Below are 18,885 nucleotides of genomic sequence, written 5' to 3'. Positions count from 1 at the left end.
GAGCCGGGAGCACCTGGGGCACAGTGGGGCTACTCCGGGTAGAGCTGCTCCCTGAGAACCGGGTGCACCTGGGGCACAGTGGGGCTACTCCGGGCAGAGCTGCTCCCTGAGCCGGGAGCACCTGGGGCACAGTGGGGCTACTCCGGGCAGAGCTGCTCCCTGAGAACTGGGTGCACCTGGGGCACAGTGGGGCTACTCCGGGCAGAGCTGCTCCCTGAGAACCGGGTGCACCTGGGGCACAGTGGGGCTACTCCGGGCAGAGCTGCTCCCTGAGAACCGGGTGCACCTGGGGCACAGTGGGGCTACTCCGGGCAGAGCTGCTCCCTGAGCCGGGAGCACCTGGGGCACAGTGTGGCTACTCCGGGCAGAGCTGCTCCCTGAGAGCCGGGAGCACCTGGGGCACAGTGGGGCTACTCCGGGCAGAGCTGCTCCCTAAGAACTGGGTGCACCTGGGGCACAGTGGGGCTACTCCGGGCAGAGCTGCTCCCTGAGAGCCGGGAGCACCAGTGGCACACAGGGGCCTGCTCCATCTCCACTACAGCGGCACCTGCCCTCCGCTGTCCCACCGATGCTGAGAGGCACAGGACAGGTGCTTCACAAAGTAACAATGAAGGATACATACTGGGCACTTCCTAGAGGCCAGGCTCTGTGTTAAGTGCTTTTTGTATGTAGTATCTCTTTTAACTCCTATGAGTTAAGTTCTGTTATTATCAACATTTTAAAGGAAGAGGAAACTGAAGCAGAGGTTAAGTGATGCTCAAAATCTCATAGTTGTCAAATTCAACACCACAAAATGACTATGGCACAGAAAACAAAGGAAAATATCTGAATTTCAGAACTTGAAGAAAGCAAAAGGATGTGGAAAGTAATTACATAAAAAGCCATTAAATCAACATCGCAAGAAAACGACTGAGGACATTTATGGTAAAAAACAAATAAGACTGTCATAAGAGTCCTGGCCCGTGTGGCTCAGCGGGTTGAGCACCGTCCCATGCACCAAGAAAGAGGACGCAGGTTTGCTTCCCAGTCAGGGCATGCAGGGTGGTGGGCTTGATCCCCCATGGGAGGCGTGCAGGAGGCAGCCGATTGGTGTCTCTCTCTCCTTCTCCCTTCCTCCCCTCTCTAAAATCAATAAAAACATTTTAAAAAAAAGAATATCACAAGTATCAAATGGAATAGAAGACTGAGCAATAGGCTACATATTCTCAATCAAAAACTATAAAAGTATTAAGAATTGAAATACATTCCACACCCTTCGTTTTGGAAAAGGCCTCCAGAAAAGGGGGGTTGGGGGAACAACCCTAAGTCTAAGTCAAAGCCCTTATAGAAAAATAAAGTATGTATAGAGGAATAACTATATAGTAAGCAGAAAAACTAGAAGCATATAGGCTGAGGCTCCAATCCTTTGGAGATCATGTAATTCCAATATTACTGTTTTGTTATTTTAGGAAATAACTGAAAAAAGTTTCATTCCTGAGAGGTAGCTAAAATCTGGCATGAGGGCTAGGTTTCTGATGGGCCAGACTGCACCTGGGATGGAGAAGTAGCCAAAATAGCTGGCTCCACCTCCAAGACTGAAACCTGACACAGGCACTTAATCACTTCTAAAAGGTCAACCATTTTGAATCCCAAAAAATTGTGTTCTCACCATCAGTTTCAGGGCAACACGAACAGAAATTGTCTCTGGCCAAAGAGACCAAAGGTCAGGCTTGAGCTCACACATAGCGCAGAATAGCTGTGTGAGCAGAGACCAGGTTTTTGCCTGGAGATACTGCAGCCACTCTCCTGGCCTTGAACAACACAAGGCATGTTCATATACTACTTGAAGTTCTGAGAAGTCCAACAGTAAATAAATTATTTCGGTTACTTAGTTTTGCCCAAACTTATTCATTAGGGAAAAAAATGAACATAATTAACTACATATATTCCTTAGAATATATAAAGTTCCAGGGAATATTTTTGGGGAAATACTGCCTTAGGTAAATAGTGATTCAGGAACAAATGATGCAATGAAAGATGTGGGAAATGGTCTACAAACTGCAAGGTGCTATGCAATGTACAGCATCAGATGACAGCAGGGGCCTTCAAGAATCGAAGGAAAGCACTCAGAGTCACCACAGCATTCCCCGGGAGCTGGATGTCTAGTGTAGAAAAACTGTAGAGAAAAATCCCACATCAAGCCCACTGGGTCTGGGGCTAACAAAACAACAACGAAAAAACAAACAATGGGGCAAGCGTAGAAAGATGTCTTTTCTAAAGGGCACTGGCTAGACATTCATTCCACCCACAGGTCAGTGGGCTCTCAGAGGATACACGCATTGGTAGGTCTCCTTTCTGAAGTAGGAACCTACATCTGGCAACTTAGAGGTTTGCTGCTGGTCAATCCCTACAGGTAAGGTTACATGGCAGTAGGCTGGAGCTATCTGTGGCTCTGTGATTTATGGTAAAGCAACATTTTCTGACAATCTAAAGGTAAATTCCCCACTTGAAACTTACGTCTTAGATCCATAACAAATGATAATAATGGGCCCCATTAACTGGGCCTTTACTCTATGCCAGATGCTGAGCCAGAACCTATACATACCAGTATTTCAATTCATCCTGAAAACAATTCTCTCAAAACTCATAGAATATCAATGATAACATTGATGTTTGGAGAAGTTAGTGACTTGCCTAATGTCCAAACCAGTAAGTGCCAAACTGGGGTTCTAGTCAGGGTCCACAAACACTTTCTATTCTGCATCCACAGTACATTATTTACTAGTACAACTCGGTAAATGTGCCAGAGATATGTAAGAGTATGAGATAAAAACATTTACATAGAAATAGTATTTCCTTCTAACATCTAACTGTCACACACATTGCATTTTAGAGACAACTGATGGATTACAGTTTTCTTTTTTAAAAAAATATATTTTCATTGATTTCAGAGAGGAAGGGAGAGGGAAAGATAGAAACATCAATGATTAGAGAGAATCATTGATAAACTGCCTCCTGCACGCCCCCTACTGGGGATCGAGCCCACAACCCGAGCATGTGCCCTTGACCAGAATCGAACCTGGGACCCTTCAGAGGGATGCTCTATCCACTGAGCCAAGCTGGCGAGGGCTACCGTAGTTTTCTTCTTTATTTTAGTTTTAATTTATTTTCCTCTATGTTCCATTAAAAGCCCAAATTAGTCCAGATTCACTCTCTGTTGGGCCAAAGTCTACTCATCATTGCTCTTTCTAAACTCCTTTATATTCTTAAAAGTCACAGCAAATGCCTGTGAGGTTTTGGGCACAGGAACATATTCAGTTGCTAATGGTAGTTTTTAGAAGCAAATACAAATTCTACTCCATCCAGTAGAGCCACTTACTGAATATTTTTTTACACTGTGACAAACCCTTTTTTAGTACTTTTGTGTATGCTGACCATAAGAATTTAAATACCGCTTCTTTACAAAGTCACAGGAGAAAACCATGTTATGAAATCCTCTCTTGTATCTTTTAATATTTCATAGCAGACTGAAAATGGTAATAAAAAGAAATTAATTATAACAAATGTACCTAATACATCCCATATATGTAATGATATGGTGTTTAAGTTTTATGGGCAACCTGGGAAAAAAAATTCTTATTAGATAATGATATGCTGTTAGAACAGGATCACCAACATTCTTACTTTATCTGAAATAAGAATTATTTTTCCATATACTTAGGGAAATATTAAACGTGCAGTTTTGTGTGTGTTTTTTAAAGTATTTTTTTATTGATTTCAAAGAGGAAGGGAGAGAGAGAGATAGAAACATCAATGATGAGAATCATTGATCGACTATCTCCTGCATGCCCCTACTGGAGAGAAAGCCGGCAATCTGGGCATGTGCCCTGACCAGGAATAGAACTGTGACCTCCTGGTTCATAGGTCGAGGCTCAACCACTGAGCCACACTGGCTAGGTTGAATGTGCAATTCTGATCAAAGACCCATGGGCTTTAATGGTTTGATCAAAGACAGAGTGTTCAAGAACATACATAAGCACAAAAGAGAAAAGATCATTTCAGACTGAGTAGAGCTAATGAAACGCTGCTTCTGAAAGAAATGTTAATAAATGAGCTACCTTGTTAAAAGAAACTGGGAATTCTGGAGAGTCTGCTGACTGCTTTCGGTGTTAGCTGGGTTGGGTGTTGCCGTGGACTGTGTGATTGTAGTGGTGACACTGCTTGTGTTAGTGCGCCGGCTTGCATTGCGTGCGGTCTCCAGTTGCTGCCGTGCCGCCTGGGCGTGCTGCCGTTCTAGCTGCAGCTGCATCTGCAGTTGTTGTAACTGAGAAGCGGAAGGGCCAGAAGAATTAAGCTGTCCTCCTGCAGAACGTCTCACTCCTGATAACTGAGATAAAAGCTCTGCCAATGGAAATGAAGATGATTAATGTCTACTTAAATATTGCAGAAAACAAAATGGTGCACTCTTCTACCTGAGGAACATTAAAATGGAGGGCCCACAGGCAGGTACCCATGGCAACATTTAGTTTCAGTTTGGAACTCAACACTTTTTAGAATACCTCTTGGAGGCAGGAGGTGTTATGTGTGGGGAATGCACATATGAATATTAACCCACATACAATTATTTTTGTTTTAGGCTAAATATAACAGATTGTTGAAGTTATTTGCTTAATGAGCTAATTTAGTTATACTTTCTCTACTTTTTAGTAGATTAAAGTGGTTCATCCTCTAACCAATCAGAGTATAAACCCTCTGCATGAATTCCACCAAAACAAGACACTTCCCAGTTCTTAGAATAGTGCCGGATACATAGTAGGCACTCAAACATTTACTCAGTGATTGAATGAATGAATGATCAGAATGAAATCCAAGAGACCTTTCCCACTTGCCTCGGCCTTCCCTCTGGCACTATCACATGAGAAGTCCAGAGCACCACTGGACTCTGGAGTAAGGCTGATGGGCCCCGACTGTGCAGCCTCCTTGCTCTATTCCGATCCACCCTCATTAAGAGTGAGGTGACCTCTGTCCCTGCATCTTCATCTAAGAAGGTGCAGTCATGCCTTCTCCCACCTGGAGGGTCACCTGGAGTTGACAATTGCCTTGTAGACATTCCCAGGCTATCAAATGTTCTTCATCATTAAAACTCAGCTGAGAAACTATTTTAAGTTTTAGTTTTAGAACCTCGCTATCAAAGAGAGCAAGTAAATACTGGATTTCCTTTGCATAAATAAACATTTTTTAAAATCCAAAACTCAGTTTATTGAATGTATTGCAAATCCAATGCCCAAAGCACATCTGGAATGAAGATTTTACATGCATATCTCACATTTTAGAGAACAGTTATGAGTAAAATGGGTCCTAGTTTCCGTCACAGATTTACGCCTGTCCGTGTGTCAGCATGCTCTGCGAGCCACACCATGGCTTCCAGGCACCGTGTGCACACTCAGACCTGCTCCAGGCCTCCCAGTCTCACTGCCTGTCTGTGCCTGTCAATTTTAGGATACACTTACTTAAAAAAAAAAAAAAATTAAATTTACTGAGGTAACAATGGTTAATAACATGATATAAATTCCAGGTGTACAACATAATTCGATATCTGTATACTCTATTTAGTGTGCACATCCACCCAAAGTCTATCCTCCTCCCATTACCTACAGTGATTTCTGACATTTTATTTTGATTCTCAACTCCTGTGTTCTGTGGCTGGCTTCTAGGTTGGCCATGCACTAAACCCTGCAACTTGCTATAAACTCCATGTTCAAATGTTGTTTTTTAGTAAGACTTCACCAAGCTACTAAAACATGTACTTTTTGGTATGTTTGATACCAACATAGCTCCCAAAACAAAGCAAGAACAGAGAAATTCCTACTTTACTTTCTTGCATGAGAAGAGCTGAATTCTTTTTTTTTTAAATTTAATAAATCTTTATTGTTCAGATTATTACAATTGTTCCTTTTTTCCCCCCATAGCTTCCCCTCCACCCGGTTCCCACCCAACCCTCTGCCCTTACCTCCCCGCACTGTCCTCATCCATAGGTGTACGATTTTTGTCCAGTCTCTTCCCGCAACCCCCACACCTCTTTCCCCCCGAGAAGTGTCAGTCCCCTCTCATTCTATGCCCCTGATTCTATTATATTCACCAGCTTATTCTGTTCATCAGATTTTTTATTCACTTGATTTTTAGATTCACTTTTTGATAGATATGTTATTTGTTCATAATTTTTATCTTTACCTTTTTCTTCTTCTTCCTCTTCTTAAAGAATACCTTTCAGCATTTCATATACTGGTTTGGTGTTGATGAGGACTCCTTTAGCTTTTTCTATCTGTGAAGCTCTTTATCTGACCTTCAATTCTGAATGATAGCTTTGCTGGGTAGAGTAATCTTGGTTGTAGGTTCTTGTTGTTCATCACTTTGAGTATTTCTTGCCACTACCTCCTGGCCTGCATCGTTTTCTGTTGAGAAATCAGCTGACAATTGTATGGGTGCTCCCTTGTAGGTAATTAACTGTTTTTCTCTTGCTGCTTTTAATATTCTCTTTTTGTCTTTTGCTCTTGGCATTTTAATTATGATGCGTCTTGGTGTGGTCCTCTTTGGATTCCTTTTGTTTGGGGTTCTGTGCGCTTCTTGGACTTCTAAGTCTATTTCTTTCACCAGGTGGGGGAAGTTTTTGGTCATTATTTCTTCAAATAGGTTTTCAGTATCTTGCTCTTTCTCTTCTTCTGGCACCCCTATAATTCGGATGTTGGTACGCTTGAGGTTGTCCCAGATGCTCCTTACACTATCTTCAAATTTTTGGATTCTTTTTTCTTTTCCGGTTGAGTGTTTTTGCTTCTTTGTATTTCAAATCTTTGACTTGATTCTTGCGTTCCTCTAGTCTGCTGTTGGGTCTCTGTATAATATTCTTCATTTCAGTCAGTGTATGTTTAATTTCTAGTTGGTCCTTTTTCATATCCTCGAGGGACTCGCTAAATTTATCAGCCTTTTCTAGGAAATTCTTGAAAAACCTTATAACCATGGTTTTGAACTCTATCTCCAGTCGTTTGTTTTCCTCCATTTTTTTCATTTGTGATCTGTTTCTTTGTCTCCACATTTTCACTGCTTCCCTGAGTTGGTAGAGTAGCTTTGTGTGCTAGGTGTCCTATAGGGCCCAGTGGCTCAGCCTCCCCAGTTACCTGAGGTGGACACTCTTGGTGCAACCCTTTGTGGGCTGTGTGCAGTGTCTTGTTGTAGCTAAGTCTTGATTGTTATTGGTATCACTGGGAGGAATTGACCTCCAGGCCAATTGGCTGTGAGGATCAGCTGTGTCTACTCTGGGAGAACTTCTGTGTTGGAGACACCCTTATGAGACAAGACTTGCAAAATTGCAAAAGCCTCTGTGCTCAGCTTGAATGGGGCTGAGTCTCAGGGCAGAGCAGACAGCCTTGGCTTCCCGTCAGTCAGCCCTGCCCTATGAGGCCCCTGGGTCTCAATGTCCCTCGGTAATTGCTGCAAGCACCTCTGAGAGAAAGCCGCCCTTGAGTTTCGCCTGCTGCCAGATAGTCCAGTTTCTCCCCCAATGAGTCTGGGTCCCCAGAGTCTCACCTGGAACTGGAGTTCAGTGCAGTTGGGAGCTTCTGTCTCCCTCCTGCTTGAGAAAGCCAGCTGCATACTCAGTTGCCCGCCCTCTCTGCACGTGCGCCTCTGGACCTCTGCCTTCCGCAGCTCCCCTGAGTCTCAGTGGGCTTTTCTCTTTTCCTGACAGTCCAGATTTCCCCCCGAATGAGTCTGGGTTCCCAGAGTCTCACCCGGAACTGGAGTGCAGCACAGTTGGGAGCTTCTGTCTCCTTCCCGCTTGAGAAATCCAGCCGCGCACTCAGCCGCCAGTCCTCTCCGCGCGCGCGTCTCCGTTCCTCAGCCTTTTGCAGCTCCTCTGAGTCTCAATATGCTTTTCTCTTTCCTTCTAGTTGTAGAATTTCCACTCAGCCAGCTTTCCTGTGGTTCTGGATGATGTCTGTTTTGTCTTTTAGTTGTAGTTTTGAAATTATTGTGCAAGGCAGCAGTTTAGGTGTTTACCTATGCTGCCATCTTGGTTCTCTCCAAGCTGAATTCTTTAGTCTTGTCAATTAGTTTTCTTATCTGTGTATTTGTGGAGGTTGAACCATGATTCTGGTGGTCTTTTAATTGAACCCTCTTATGATTTTCTTGGGTTTCAATGAAGGCCACAAACAGAACATAGAGCTATGTCTTATTATCTTATGCCTCTAACTACTTAAAAAAAATGCCAGAATAATATGAACATTATGTTGTCTATTTTAAAAATACTTTATAATTATAAAAATTTGGGGAAAAATGAGTGTGTTAAGAGATCGGGACCACAAATCCCACCAAAAAACCTTAAAGGGAGCCCCCTTCCCGGCCATTCCATTTATTAATGTCAAACTAACTTACCAGCTATAGGATCCATGGCTTCCCTATTGCTTGGAGAATATGAACTCTGAGAAGAAGAAAGTCCACCAGTAGAACTGCTAGTAAAGTGCATGTTTGATCTACGAGCACGAGGACCTCCTAGTCCCCGGCCAGGGTGAAACATTCTACGTACGTGTCGAACACCACTCGATTCATCATAACTCCAAAGTTAAGGGGGAAAACCAAGTATTTTACGGACAGAAAAGAAAAAAATCACTTGAGCCCTTGCTAGATAAGTGGAGATTTCCTAAATTGTAAGCATTCCAAAATAGCACATTTAATTTAGAGTACAAAATATCACAACTATATCTGTAACTATATAAGGGCTATTAACTCTAAAAAAAAAAAAAAAAGCCACCCAAATACAAAGCAACGTGAGTGTGTGTATATTGTGTGTGTGTGTGTGTGTGTGTGTGTGTGTGTGTGTGTTCAAAGGGAAAAGCTTCTCCAGGAAGAAAAAATTTCTTCCTGGTTCCAGCTACAATAACCAGAGTAACACCGCCAGACAAAGTGAGAGGCATTGCCCGGTCAGATACCCCAGCTGAGACATTCCCTAACCATGCTCTCAGTGCTGAATTTCTTATATGTTCACAATGAAGTGACCACAACTAATAAGCATCAGTTTTTAGATCTGTGCTAATATATAAGCTAACCAAATCTCATTGTCTGTAATGAGAAAGGAATAGTATGAATAATTTACATTGAAGAGCGAGAGTCCTCTGGGTTACTAGTTTTAAAATGTTGTCTGTAAGTTCTTCAGTGCTGCTGCTAAAAAAAAAAAAAAAAAAAAAGGTTCTGGAGCTTAGGAGGCTTAGTGAGAAGCCACTCCCTCATGTCAAAGTTACCAGGTAGCACCTGAAGCCCCTGAAAAATTAGAATGCTTCCAGGATCCCTGCTATGCCAGCATTTTGTTTCTAGAACTTCATGGTAATGCTCATTTGGAATCTAAAATGTAACAAATGCCTTCTGCTACTCTTCCATTTTATATAGTTTTATCTTCTCTTAGTAACCAGAGACTCTTATAAAAAAAATCTCACAGAAATAGATGTAAATGATGTGGGACATTCTAGTGAATGGACACCAACTTCACTAGACGCCCTTGAACTTGCAGGAAAGTTCAGGATAACAGCTTGGTTTTAATTCCTTGCCTAGCTTCTTCATGGGAGATGGAGTGAGCATGGACCAAGCACAGTCATTCTGGGTACTATTATAGGATTCTTCTACACAAAATGCAAGTGACTCAAAGGCTTAAGTACTTTGGGCCCATTTGGGTTTTCTTATGCCTTAAAAAAAGGAAATCACTGCTCTTTTCATGTTGCCTTCAGGGTCCCTGCTCTTAGGAGAAAAAGCGTTTCCTCTGTTCACCGAGTACTGGCTCAGCTCAGGCTGACATGCTAATATCTCAGGCTGGGTCCATATCTTTACTTTCCATTGGCTTCCACGTATCTCCCCATAACTCTAAAGGGCCCTATTTCCAGTTAGAAAGTTAGGAACTGTGAGCAAGGGATAGGAGAAAGAAAACCAGGAAACCTGTTTCTTTCTCAATAGATCCAAGGTTAAATTATGATTGCCAAAAGGCATTCAAAAGAATAAGAATAAAAACTTTAGCCCTAGCCAGTTTGGCTCATTGGATAAGAGTGTCAGCCTTCGGACTGAAGGGTCCCAGGTTTGATTCCAGTCAAGGGCACATGCTCGGGTTGGGGGCTCGATCACCAGTAGGGGGCGTGATGAAGGCACCCAATCAATGAATCCCTCTCAACATTGATGTTTCTATCTCTCTCTCCCTTCCTCTCTGAAATTAATAAAAATATATATATTTAAAAAAAGAATAAAGACTTTATAAGAATAAAGTCTTGTGATTAGTGCTCGAATCACTTCAAAATGGAATGAACACTGACACCTTTACAAACTGAATTAATTGGTGACAGTTTTAGAAAAACAATTCATAACCTGAAACCCGAGCACGGAGTCTACAAAATTAATCACTGGTGGGCTGGTAAACTTCAGGAGGTCACAGGGAACTACTAGCAACTGCCTTGGGCTGGGCTTGGAAGGGGAAGCAGAAACGAGAGTGGGAAGGGAGTTCAGAGCTGGACCGACCGTGTGCTCTCCTACAGAGTCTGCACAGGAACGGCTTTCCCTGGAGAAGGGGACTCCAAAGGGAAAACAGCCCCAAGGGCACGTCTGCCCACCATCCCACCCATCGTAGGAGGAGGCAACAGCAAACAGATTTTAATTTGGATTAGCATTTACCTCTTTTGTATGAAAATACTGTCTTAAATATCTGTTTGTAATAAACTAACAATGATGAGCAAGTCAACTTTCACTTAATGAGCATGACTCATATAAAAGTCAGTAAATAAAAAGAGAAATAAGAAACTGTATCTCAACACTGAATCACTTTTAAGAAAACACCTAATAAACTAAATAAAATAAATTGAAGGTTAGTTTTTCTCTATGAGAATACCGTCCTTAAAAACAATCAAAATGAACCCTGGCCAGTGTTGCTCAGTGGATAGTGTGTCGGCCTGTGCACCGAAGGGTGGCACGTTTGATTCCTGGTCAAGGGCACACACCTGGGTTGCAGGTTCACTTCTGGTCAGAGTGCGTGTGGGAGGCAGCCAGTAGATGTGTCTCTCTCACATGGATGGTTTTCTCTCTCTCTCCCCCCGCCCCTCCACTCTCTGAAAAGCAATGGAAAAAATATCCTCAGGTGAAGATTAACAACAAAAAAACCCCAAATAAAACAAAGGATATTAAATCTCTAGGGGCTCTGTGTTCAAGTGTCAGATGAGCTGCAAAGTCGTCCGTGACATGATTAGGATCGCCTCCAGGTAATGCTGCACATATAGGACAAATCTGAAATGCAAAGAAAGCAGATGTAATTAATGAACAGTGATCAGACATCTTTCTGAATGACTATCCTATATAATAAAAGGCTAATATGCAAATCAACCGAATGGCGGAACGACCAGTCACTATGACATGCACGTCATGACCACTGGGGGCAGACGCTCAACACAGGAGTTGCCCCCTGGTGGTTAGTGCGCTCCCACAAGGGGAGCGCCACTCTGCCAGAAGCCCTGAGCCAGGCTCATGGCTGGCGAGTGCAGTGGCGGTGGCGCAAGCCTCTCCCACCTCCGTGGCAGTGCTAAGCTGTCAGTCAGATATTCCCCAAGGGCTTCTGGACTGCGAGAGGGTGCAGACCGGGCTGAAGGACCCCCCCGAGTGCACAAATCTCATGCACCGGGCCTCTAGTCCTATATAATAAAACCCTATTATGTAAATCGACCTAATGGTGCAATGGCCAGTCGCTATGACGCGCACTTACCACTAGGGGGCAGACACTTGATGCAGGAGCTGCTCCCTGGTGGTCCACTCAGCCATAAGCCGGGCTCATGGCTGGCAAGTGCAGCAGTGGTGGCAGGAGCCTCTCCCACCTCTGCAGCAGTGCTAAGGACCCCTCGGGGGATGTCCGACTGGCGGCTTAGGCCTGCTCCCCAGCGGGCCTAAGCCAGCAGTCGGACATTCCCTGAGGGGTCCTGGACTGAGAGAGGGCGCAGGCTGGGCTGAGGGACACCCCACCCCCAGTGCACGAATGTTGTGCACTGGGCCTCTAGTTTTACTACAAAGTCTACTGTTACCAAGTTTTAGCCAGGCAAAATAGAGCCGATCCTGAACCAGTGAACACATGGAGGCCTGAACAAGAACTGCAGCACATCGTGCTGTCACTCAGAGTGAAAACAGACAGTCCCTCAGGTCAGACACAACAGTTCCAGACAGTTCACACTTGAGCTCTGGTGAGCCTCCCAACAGCTTGGCTGATTCATTTACATGGTCTAGCAAAATAGTTCCATAAAAAATATTTAAAATGTGCTATTTAGTGCACATCATGCCTAAGTCCAGTCTTGAATGGTCAAAACTGGAACATAAGCTTCCCCATAAGCTAGACTTCAGGATCAATCTCCAAATAAGACAGCAAAACTCTTATTATGGTGCAACTGTACAAATTTATATACTTTCAATGTGATATAAGACAGACAATGATTATAGATCATATGCAAATGTGCTCTATAACTTCATGAATGGGACTTCCAGGGGGGAAATGGGTGGGTGGGGTGGAAGCCCATTTTTAGATCCTTGTTTTCCAGAGGGATGGGAGGTGGGACAAAAGCTTGGGATCAGGGCACGGTCAAGGATTAGAAGACCAACTTCCTTTGGGCCATAGGGCAAGGGATAGAAGGAGAAAGTAGGGATAAAATGGCATATAGGGAGGCAGAGAAGGCTGGATAGGTTAGAAATGTGGATTCTGAAACAGCGGTTTCAACAGAAGTGGTGAAAGGAGGCAGGGGAGGGGAAGGACAGAAAGAACTCAGACCTTTCAGAGGAGAGGCTTACTCTTTCAGAAGCCCAAAGGGCAGATGATGATCTAAGAGTGGTAGCTAAGTCCTGAAGTAGGAAGAACTTCAATCTTAAAGAACACAGCCATGCATACAGGCCTGCTGCAAAGGAAGCCCTGGGGAGCTGGAACAGTCCAAGTTTTAGGTTTGTGCCTCTCTAAGAGAGTTAAGGAGATATGTTATTCATCTTGCCAATACATGTGTCATGTGCTTAAATTCTTTCACCTGGAGAAAATTTGGGGCAATTGGTGACCTCACTGCCTCTTCCAGCAGTGTGGGAGGAGAGTGGCACTGGAGATGAGGCGGCAGGGAAAGGTGAGACTTGGGAGGACAACACTGGACACAGGGAAAAACTGCTCTGACTTCTAGAGCCTAAGTCAACACAAACTGTGTTCTAGAGACTAGAAAGCATAAGTCCCCTGAGAATATGACTCTGCTGTGATCCCAGTTTTCCTTGTGCCCTAGTAGCCAGCTGTCCTGATTGTTCACCAGAGGACTGAGAAATACCCTCAAGAACACAAATGGGAAAATATTCTAGTTTTATTTTTTAAAGGTTCTCTATTATCTGGTCTCACTTGGCAGACTCAATTTATTTCCCATAACAACCATCTCTCCACCTACTGCCACTGTAGTCATCCATTTTGCCAAAACAGATACAGGTCCTTACAAGATTTGAGTAAGTACACTGTTCAACTCGATAGTATTCTAATTTTCTGTTGTTGTAGTGGAACACTGAAATTAACTTATGATTAAATATGAATTAATTCAAATAAAGTTTTGTTTTTCTCCTCAGTTCCATTTTTCCCGTATAACGCTGAGGTTGGATCTGTCACCTGCTTCTAGAGAGTTAGCATTTAGAAATTCAGTGGTTTTTGTTATATACAAAAGTTTTTAGTTTTCCTTACATGTTATACTTGATTTAAAAGTCCTAAGTAATTGAGGTTTGCTTTTAAACATGTTTTGTGGACAGAAACATAAATTACATATGCATGTTGATGTTCTGGGATTCACAATCCTTGAAGTAACATATTTAGCCACAATAAAAAATAACTCCAGCCCAGCCACATGGCTCAGTGGTTGAGTGTCGACCTATGAACCAGGAGGCTATGTTTCGATGATTCCCGGTCAGGGCACATGCCTGGTTGTGGGTTCGATCCTCAGTGTGGGGCATGCAGGAGACAGCCAGTCTATGATTCTCTCTCATCATTGATGTTTCTATCTCTCTGTCCCTTCATCTCTAAAATCAATAAAAAAAAAATATATATATTTTTTAAATAAATAACTCCAAAAGAGCCAGAGCTTGACTTCCCACAATTCTCTAGTTGTGAGCACCCGAGCTCTCCTAGGAGAAAACCCCAATGTAAAGCTTTACTTTTCTGTCTTCCCCAGGGTAAGCTGGGTCTTCTATATGTGGACTTTAAGAAAGGGAAATGGGAACTGCTTATTGCTTAATGGTGCCAATAAGAACAGACCGTGGCAGGGGAACACGAATGGAGGCAGTGCCCAAAAGCCAGCAACAATTTTAGTGAAGAACCAGAGATGAACCCACCTAAGCTGGTGGCGTTACACCGTTTACATGCTTGTTAGAAATTAGAGCCTGGTGAGGACAGAGGTGTGCATGCTCCTCTCCTCCAAGGAGCTTGTTCAGTGAGGCGGAGTGCAGCAGGGCTTCTTAGAAGGAATGACCTCACTTTAAATACCAAGATTGACATCTTAAAATAATTTTCCTAACCAGTTTATTTTATTTTTAAATGTAAGGGGCATGGGGGGAAAGAGGTGGTAGGAGGAGGGAAGGCTCGAAAGTTACATGAAGAACTCTGTGCTACCTTATATTTTGCCAACAATTGCCAGAGCTTCCTTCTTTACTTTATACTATCCTCCCGACAAATATTCCTGCAGGCCCTGCAAAACATTCTATGCACCAACTTGAAATTAACTATCTGGACATGGAACTATACAAACCAGTGTTTCATAGGAGAAAGAAGAAACCAGACCAGTGGCCAAAGAAAAAGGAATTCAAAATGAATGTCTCTACCACCTGCTGCTCTCTTTCACGTACTTCCTTTCACATGTTCTTCCCATTCTGAAAACTGCCTGTTCACCTTCCCCTGCAGGATTTCAATTCAACACGGAGGAAAGTAGGAGTAATGAAACCCCTACCCAGAGATAACATACTTTCAATAGTAGGCACAGACACCTTCCTCATCTAATCTAATAATAGACAAATATGCAAATTGACCGCACATTCGCTATACCTAAGCCACGCCCACCAGCCAAGCTATGCCCACCAACCAATCAGGACGAGTATGCAAATTACCCCAACAAAGATGGCGGCTAATTTGCATATCAAGACAGCGGCCAAAGAAGCCAAGAGCTGCAGAAGGGAGTAAAGCTTCCAAGAAACAAGCAAGCCGAGGGGAGGGGGGGGGGGAGGAGGAGAAGGGCGGGGCGGAGGCGGGGCCAGGGGCGAAGGAAAACATGGGCGGGCTGGAGGAGAAGGTGAGCCGGGTGACAAGGGCGGGGTGGAGGCGGAGGCGGGGCCAAAGGGAAACGCGGGCGGGCTGGAGAAGGTGAGCCGGGTGACAAGGGCGGGGTGGAGGCGGAGGCGGGGCCAAAGGGAAACGCGGGCGGGCTGGAGGAGAAGGTGAGCCGGGTGACAAGGGCGGGGCGGAGGCGGGGCCGAAGGGAAACGCGGGTGGGCTGGAGGAGAAGGTGAGCCGGGTGACAAGGGCGGGGCGGAGGCGGGGCCGAAGGGAAACGCGGGTGGGCTGGAGGAGAAGGCGGAGGCGGGGCCGAAGGGAAATGCGGGTGGGCTGGAGGAGAAGGTGAACCGGGTGACAAGGGCGGGGCGGAGGCGGGCCGAAGGGAAACGCGTGCGGGCTGGAGGAGAAGGTGAGCCGGGTGACAAGGGCGGGGCAGAGGCGGGGCCGGGGGAGAAGGGAAACGCCGGTGGGCTGGAGGAGAAGGTGAGGCGGGGGACAAGGGAGGAACGGAGGCGGAGTAGAGTGCAGCAGGAAATCCTATTGCAGGATTTTTCCTGCAACGGGAAAGCTAGTTTTTAAGATAATCTCAGTGATTCCCCTTTTGATTTTCATACCATCTTAAGAAACTGATTTCTTATAGAAGTATCTCTTAAAAGTATCACGACACATATACATAGGATTATCCCAGAACAAATCTGAAATATCCAAAGCGTCTCTTATCATTTCCTTCTCTGCTATCAACTAAGTAATCTGCTGGTATACTAATGGCTATCACCCTTAATATCCAAAGTATAACTATCTGATTTTAAATAAGTAAATGTGCTCAAAATAACTACTATTAAAAAACTATGCAGCCCTGGCCAATTTGGCTCAGTAGATAAGAGTGTCAGCCTGCAGACTGAAAGGTCCCAGGTTCAATTTCGATCAAAGGCATATGCCCAGGTTGCGGGCTCGATCCCCAGTAGGGGGCGTGCAGGAGGCAGCCAATCAATGGTTCTCTGTCATCATTGTTGTTTCTATCTCTCTCTTCCTCTTTCTTCCTCCCTGAAATCAATAAAAATATATTTTAAAAAAAAACACAACTATGCAAAGATAGCCAAATTCTAAAGATAAAAAAAAGTGAGCTATAAAACAGAAAGTGTTTTGAGTGTAAAGTAACGAAAAGGCCCGGCCGGTGTGGCTCACTGGTTGAGTGTTGACCTCTCAACCAGGAGGTCCAGCTCAATCCCCAGTGCAGGAGGCAGCCGATCGATGTTTCTATCTTTCTCTCCCTCTTCCTTCCTCTCTGAAATCAATAATAATATATATTTTTAAAAAGTAATGAAAAACACAAATAATAAAGATAACACATCCTGATGATCTTTCTAGCTGAATGCAGTTGATTGCCTGTCACAACTGTATTTTTCAAATCCTGTTTCTCCATATTATTAAATAAAGTACCTTTGTTAGTTCACAGGAGAGCAGACAGCATCCAACTGCATTCTTTAATAAAAAAAAAAATACAAGCAGTAACAATCAAAGCCTATTTTTTTTCTTTTAATGTGTCTTTGGCTTTTAAATGTTACTTTTCTTGATAACCTTGATTATATGGATAAATAGGTAATTATAATATTTAGAAAAATTGTGCTTCACTCCTCTATTATTGCTCCTAATAAGGAAACATATGTGTTGAGAAAATAGATCAAATACATCTAATTGTTTATAAACAAAATGTCATAACGATGATAATTTCTATTATGTCCCTATGGCTCCTTTTACTTGATACTCAAACAACTGTTTAAATATTAAACACATGTGCCCTGGCTGGATATACACGCCAAGATTGTGGGTTCGATAAACAGTCAAAGCACATACAAGAACTAACCAGTTAATGCATAAATAGAACAAATCAATGTTTCTCTATCTCTCTCTCAAAATCAATAAAAAAATTAAACACATTACCTGCTAAAACTGATTATTATAAATCATTAAAAGAGATTTTTATGTCCTTTTATGCCAACGTTTTTCTCCATAAAATTTATCATTCAAAATAAAATTGTCTCAATTCAGATTGTGGAAAATTTCAAAATAATTGTTCTCCTTGATTTTTATTTCTTATCAAATTACTATAATTGGAACAAAAGACTACCATGCTATTTAAAAATTAAACTCAGTTTGTTAAAAACACATCTTGGTCTTCATTAAAAAGGGGGGGAATGCCGAAACCGGTTTGGCTCAGTGGATAGAGCGTCGGCCTGCGGACTCAAGGGTCCCAGGTTTGATTCCGGTCAAGGGCATGTACCTTGGTTGCGGGCACATCCCCAGTAGGGGGTGTGCAGGAGGCAGCTAATCGATGTTTCTCTCTCATCGATGTTTCTAGCTCTCTATCCCTCTCTCTTCCTCTCTGTAAAAAATCAATAAAATATATTTTTAAAAAAACGGGGGGGGAATGTCTCACTAACATATATGAAGCACCTATAAAAGTGGGAGACACCCCTCCCCTCACCCCTTTTCTGGACAGTAATGAAAACAAAGAGCAAATAAATTAAATAAAAAATAGAAAGCAAAGCCCCATTAATTATGGACAAAATAATATAACATAGATTTCTAGAAGTGAGAAAAAAATGTTGGTAAACCAAAAAGTGCTTTTACTTTATAAAATCCTGAAGGCTTTCTAATTAGCTGAAGGACAAGTCAGCTCAAATGCAAGATTTAAGAAAATTTTTAGGAGTCACTCACTCTTTTTTTTTTTTTTAATATTTTTTATTGATTTCTTACAGAGAGGAAGGGAGAGAGAGAGTTAGAAACATGAGAGAGAAACATCGATCAGCTGCCTCCTGCACACCCCCCACTGGGGATGTGCCCGCAACCAAGGTACATGCCCTTGACTGGAATCGAACCTGGGACCTTTCAGTCCGCAGGCTGACGCTCTATCCACTCAGCCAAACCGGTTTCGGCAGGAGTCACTCTTAATGTCCTTTTATGCTCAAACAAAAGTTTTCCTACCATGTTTCTTTCACAACCTAAACTAGATCCCTCCTATCTGCAATCCCGTTTGACCTCTATTGTTCACTTCTACTACCAGGATGATGGATTTCAATAATTACATACAGTGCTACTTCCTCCAATTCTTTCCACAATCAAAATCCAGTTAGTTGCCCTGATCTACCAAATCTCATGATAACTATGAGGGTTTTTAAGAACTTGTACTTAATTTCAAAATCACATTATTTATATTTGGTGTTTACATAAAGACTCCTGAGACTATACCCCCAATCTGCTTTTTAAATTTTTAACTGGTAATCACCTTCACTATGCATTCTATGTCAGATGTCATACTATCAAAATCAAAAACCTCTTGAGTAATCTTACAATAATCTTAAGAAGGAAGGAAAATCTTCAAGTTGGGTCTTAGAGTCCCTCGCAGAAAAGGGAAACAGAGAAATAAAGGCAAGGACAACAAAGTTGTTTTCAAAATTAACCTTCAGTAGTCTTTCTCACTAGCTATGTCAGGTACCAGTAAATCCTTACTAGTGGTGACAGCAGTATCTGCAGTGGTATATCCCAAAGGTTTTAAATGGTTAGAGGAGTGAGATCCC

General features: G+C 43.1%; 1 protein-coding gene across 1 annotated transcript in view; it reads right to left on the bottom strand.

Annotated features, from left to right (window-relative positions):
• The window catches only part of KCMF1 (potassium channel modulatory factor 1), a 58,308-nt gene that overhangs the window by 3,122 nt on the left and 36,301 nt on the right, over positions 1–18,885 (bottom strand). The window contains exons 4-6 of the mRNA XM_054728587.1: positions 11,182–11,283; positions 8,407–8,581; positions 4,098–4,380 (exon numbers count right to left, since the gene is read on the bottom strand). Of these exons, the coding sequence (XP_054584562.1) occupies positions 4,098–4,380; positions 8,407–8,581; positions 11,182–11,283 (560 nt within the window). The remainder of the gene's footprint in view (positions 1–4,097; positions 4,381–8,406; positions 8,582–11,181; positions 11,284–18,885) is intronic.

The sequence above is a fragment of the Eptesicus fuscus genome, chromosome 16 (assembly GCF_027574615.1).
Source record: "Eptesicus fuscus isolate TK198812 chromosome 16, DD_ASM_mEF_20220401, whole genome shotgun sequence".
In the NCBI taxonomy this organism is placed as follows: Eukaryota; Metazoa; Chordata; class Mammalia; order Chiroptera; family Vespertilionidae; genus Eptesicus; species Eptesicus fuscus.
The sequence above is the reverse complement of the archived record's forward strand: the minus strand, read 5'-3'. Positions and strand labels throughout refer to the sequence as shown.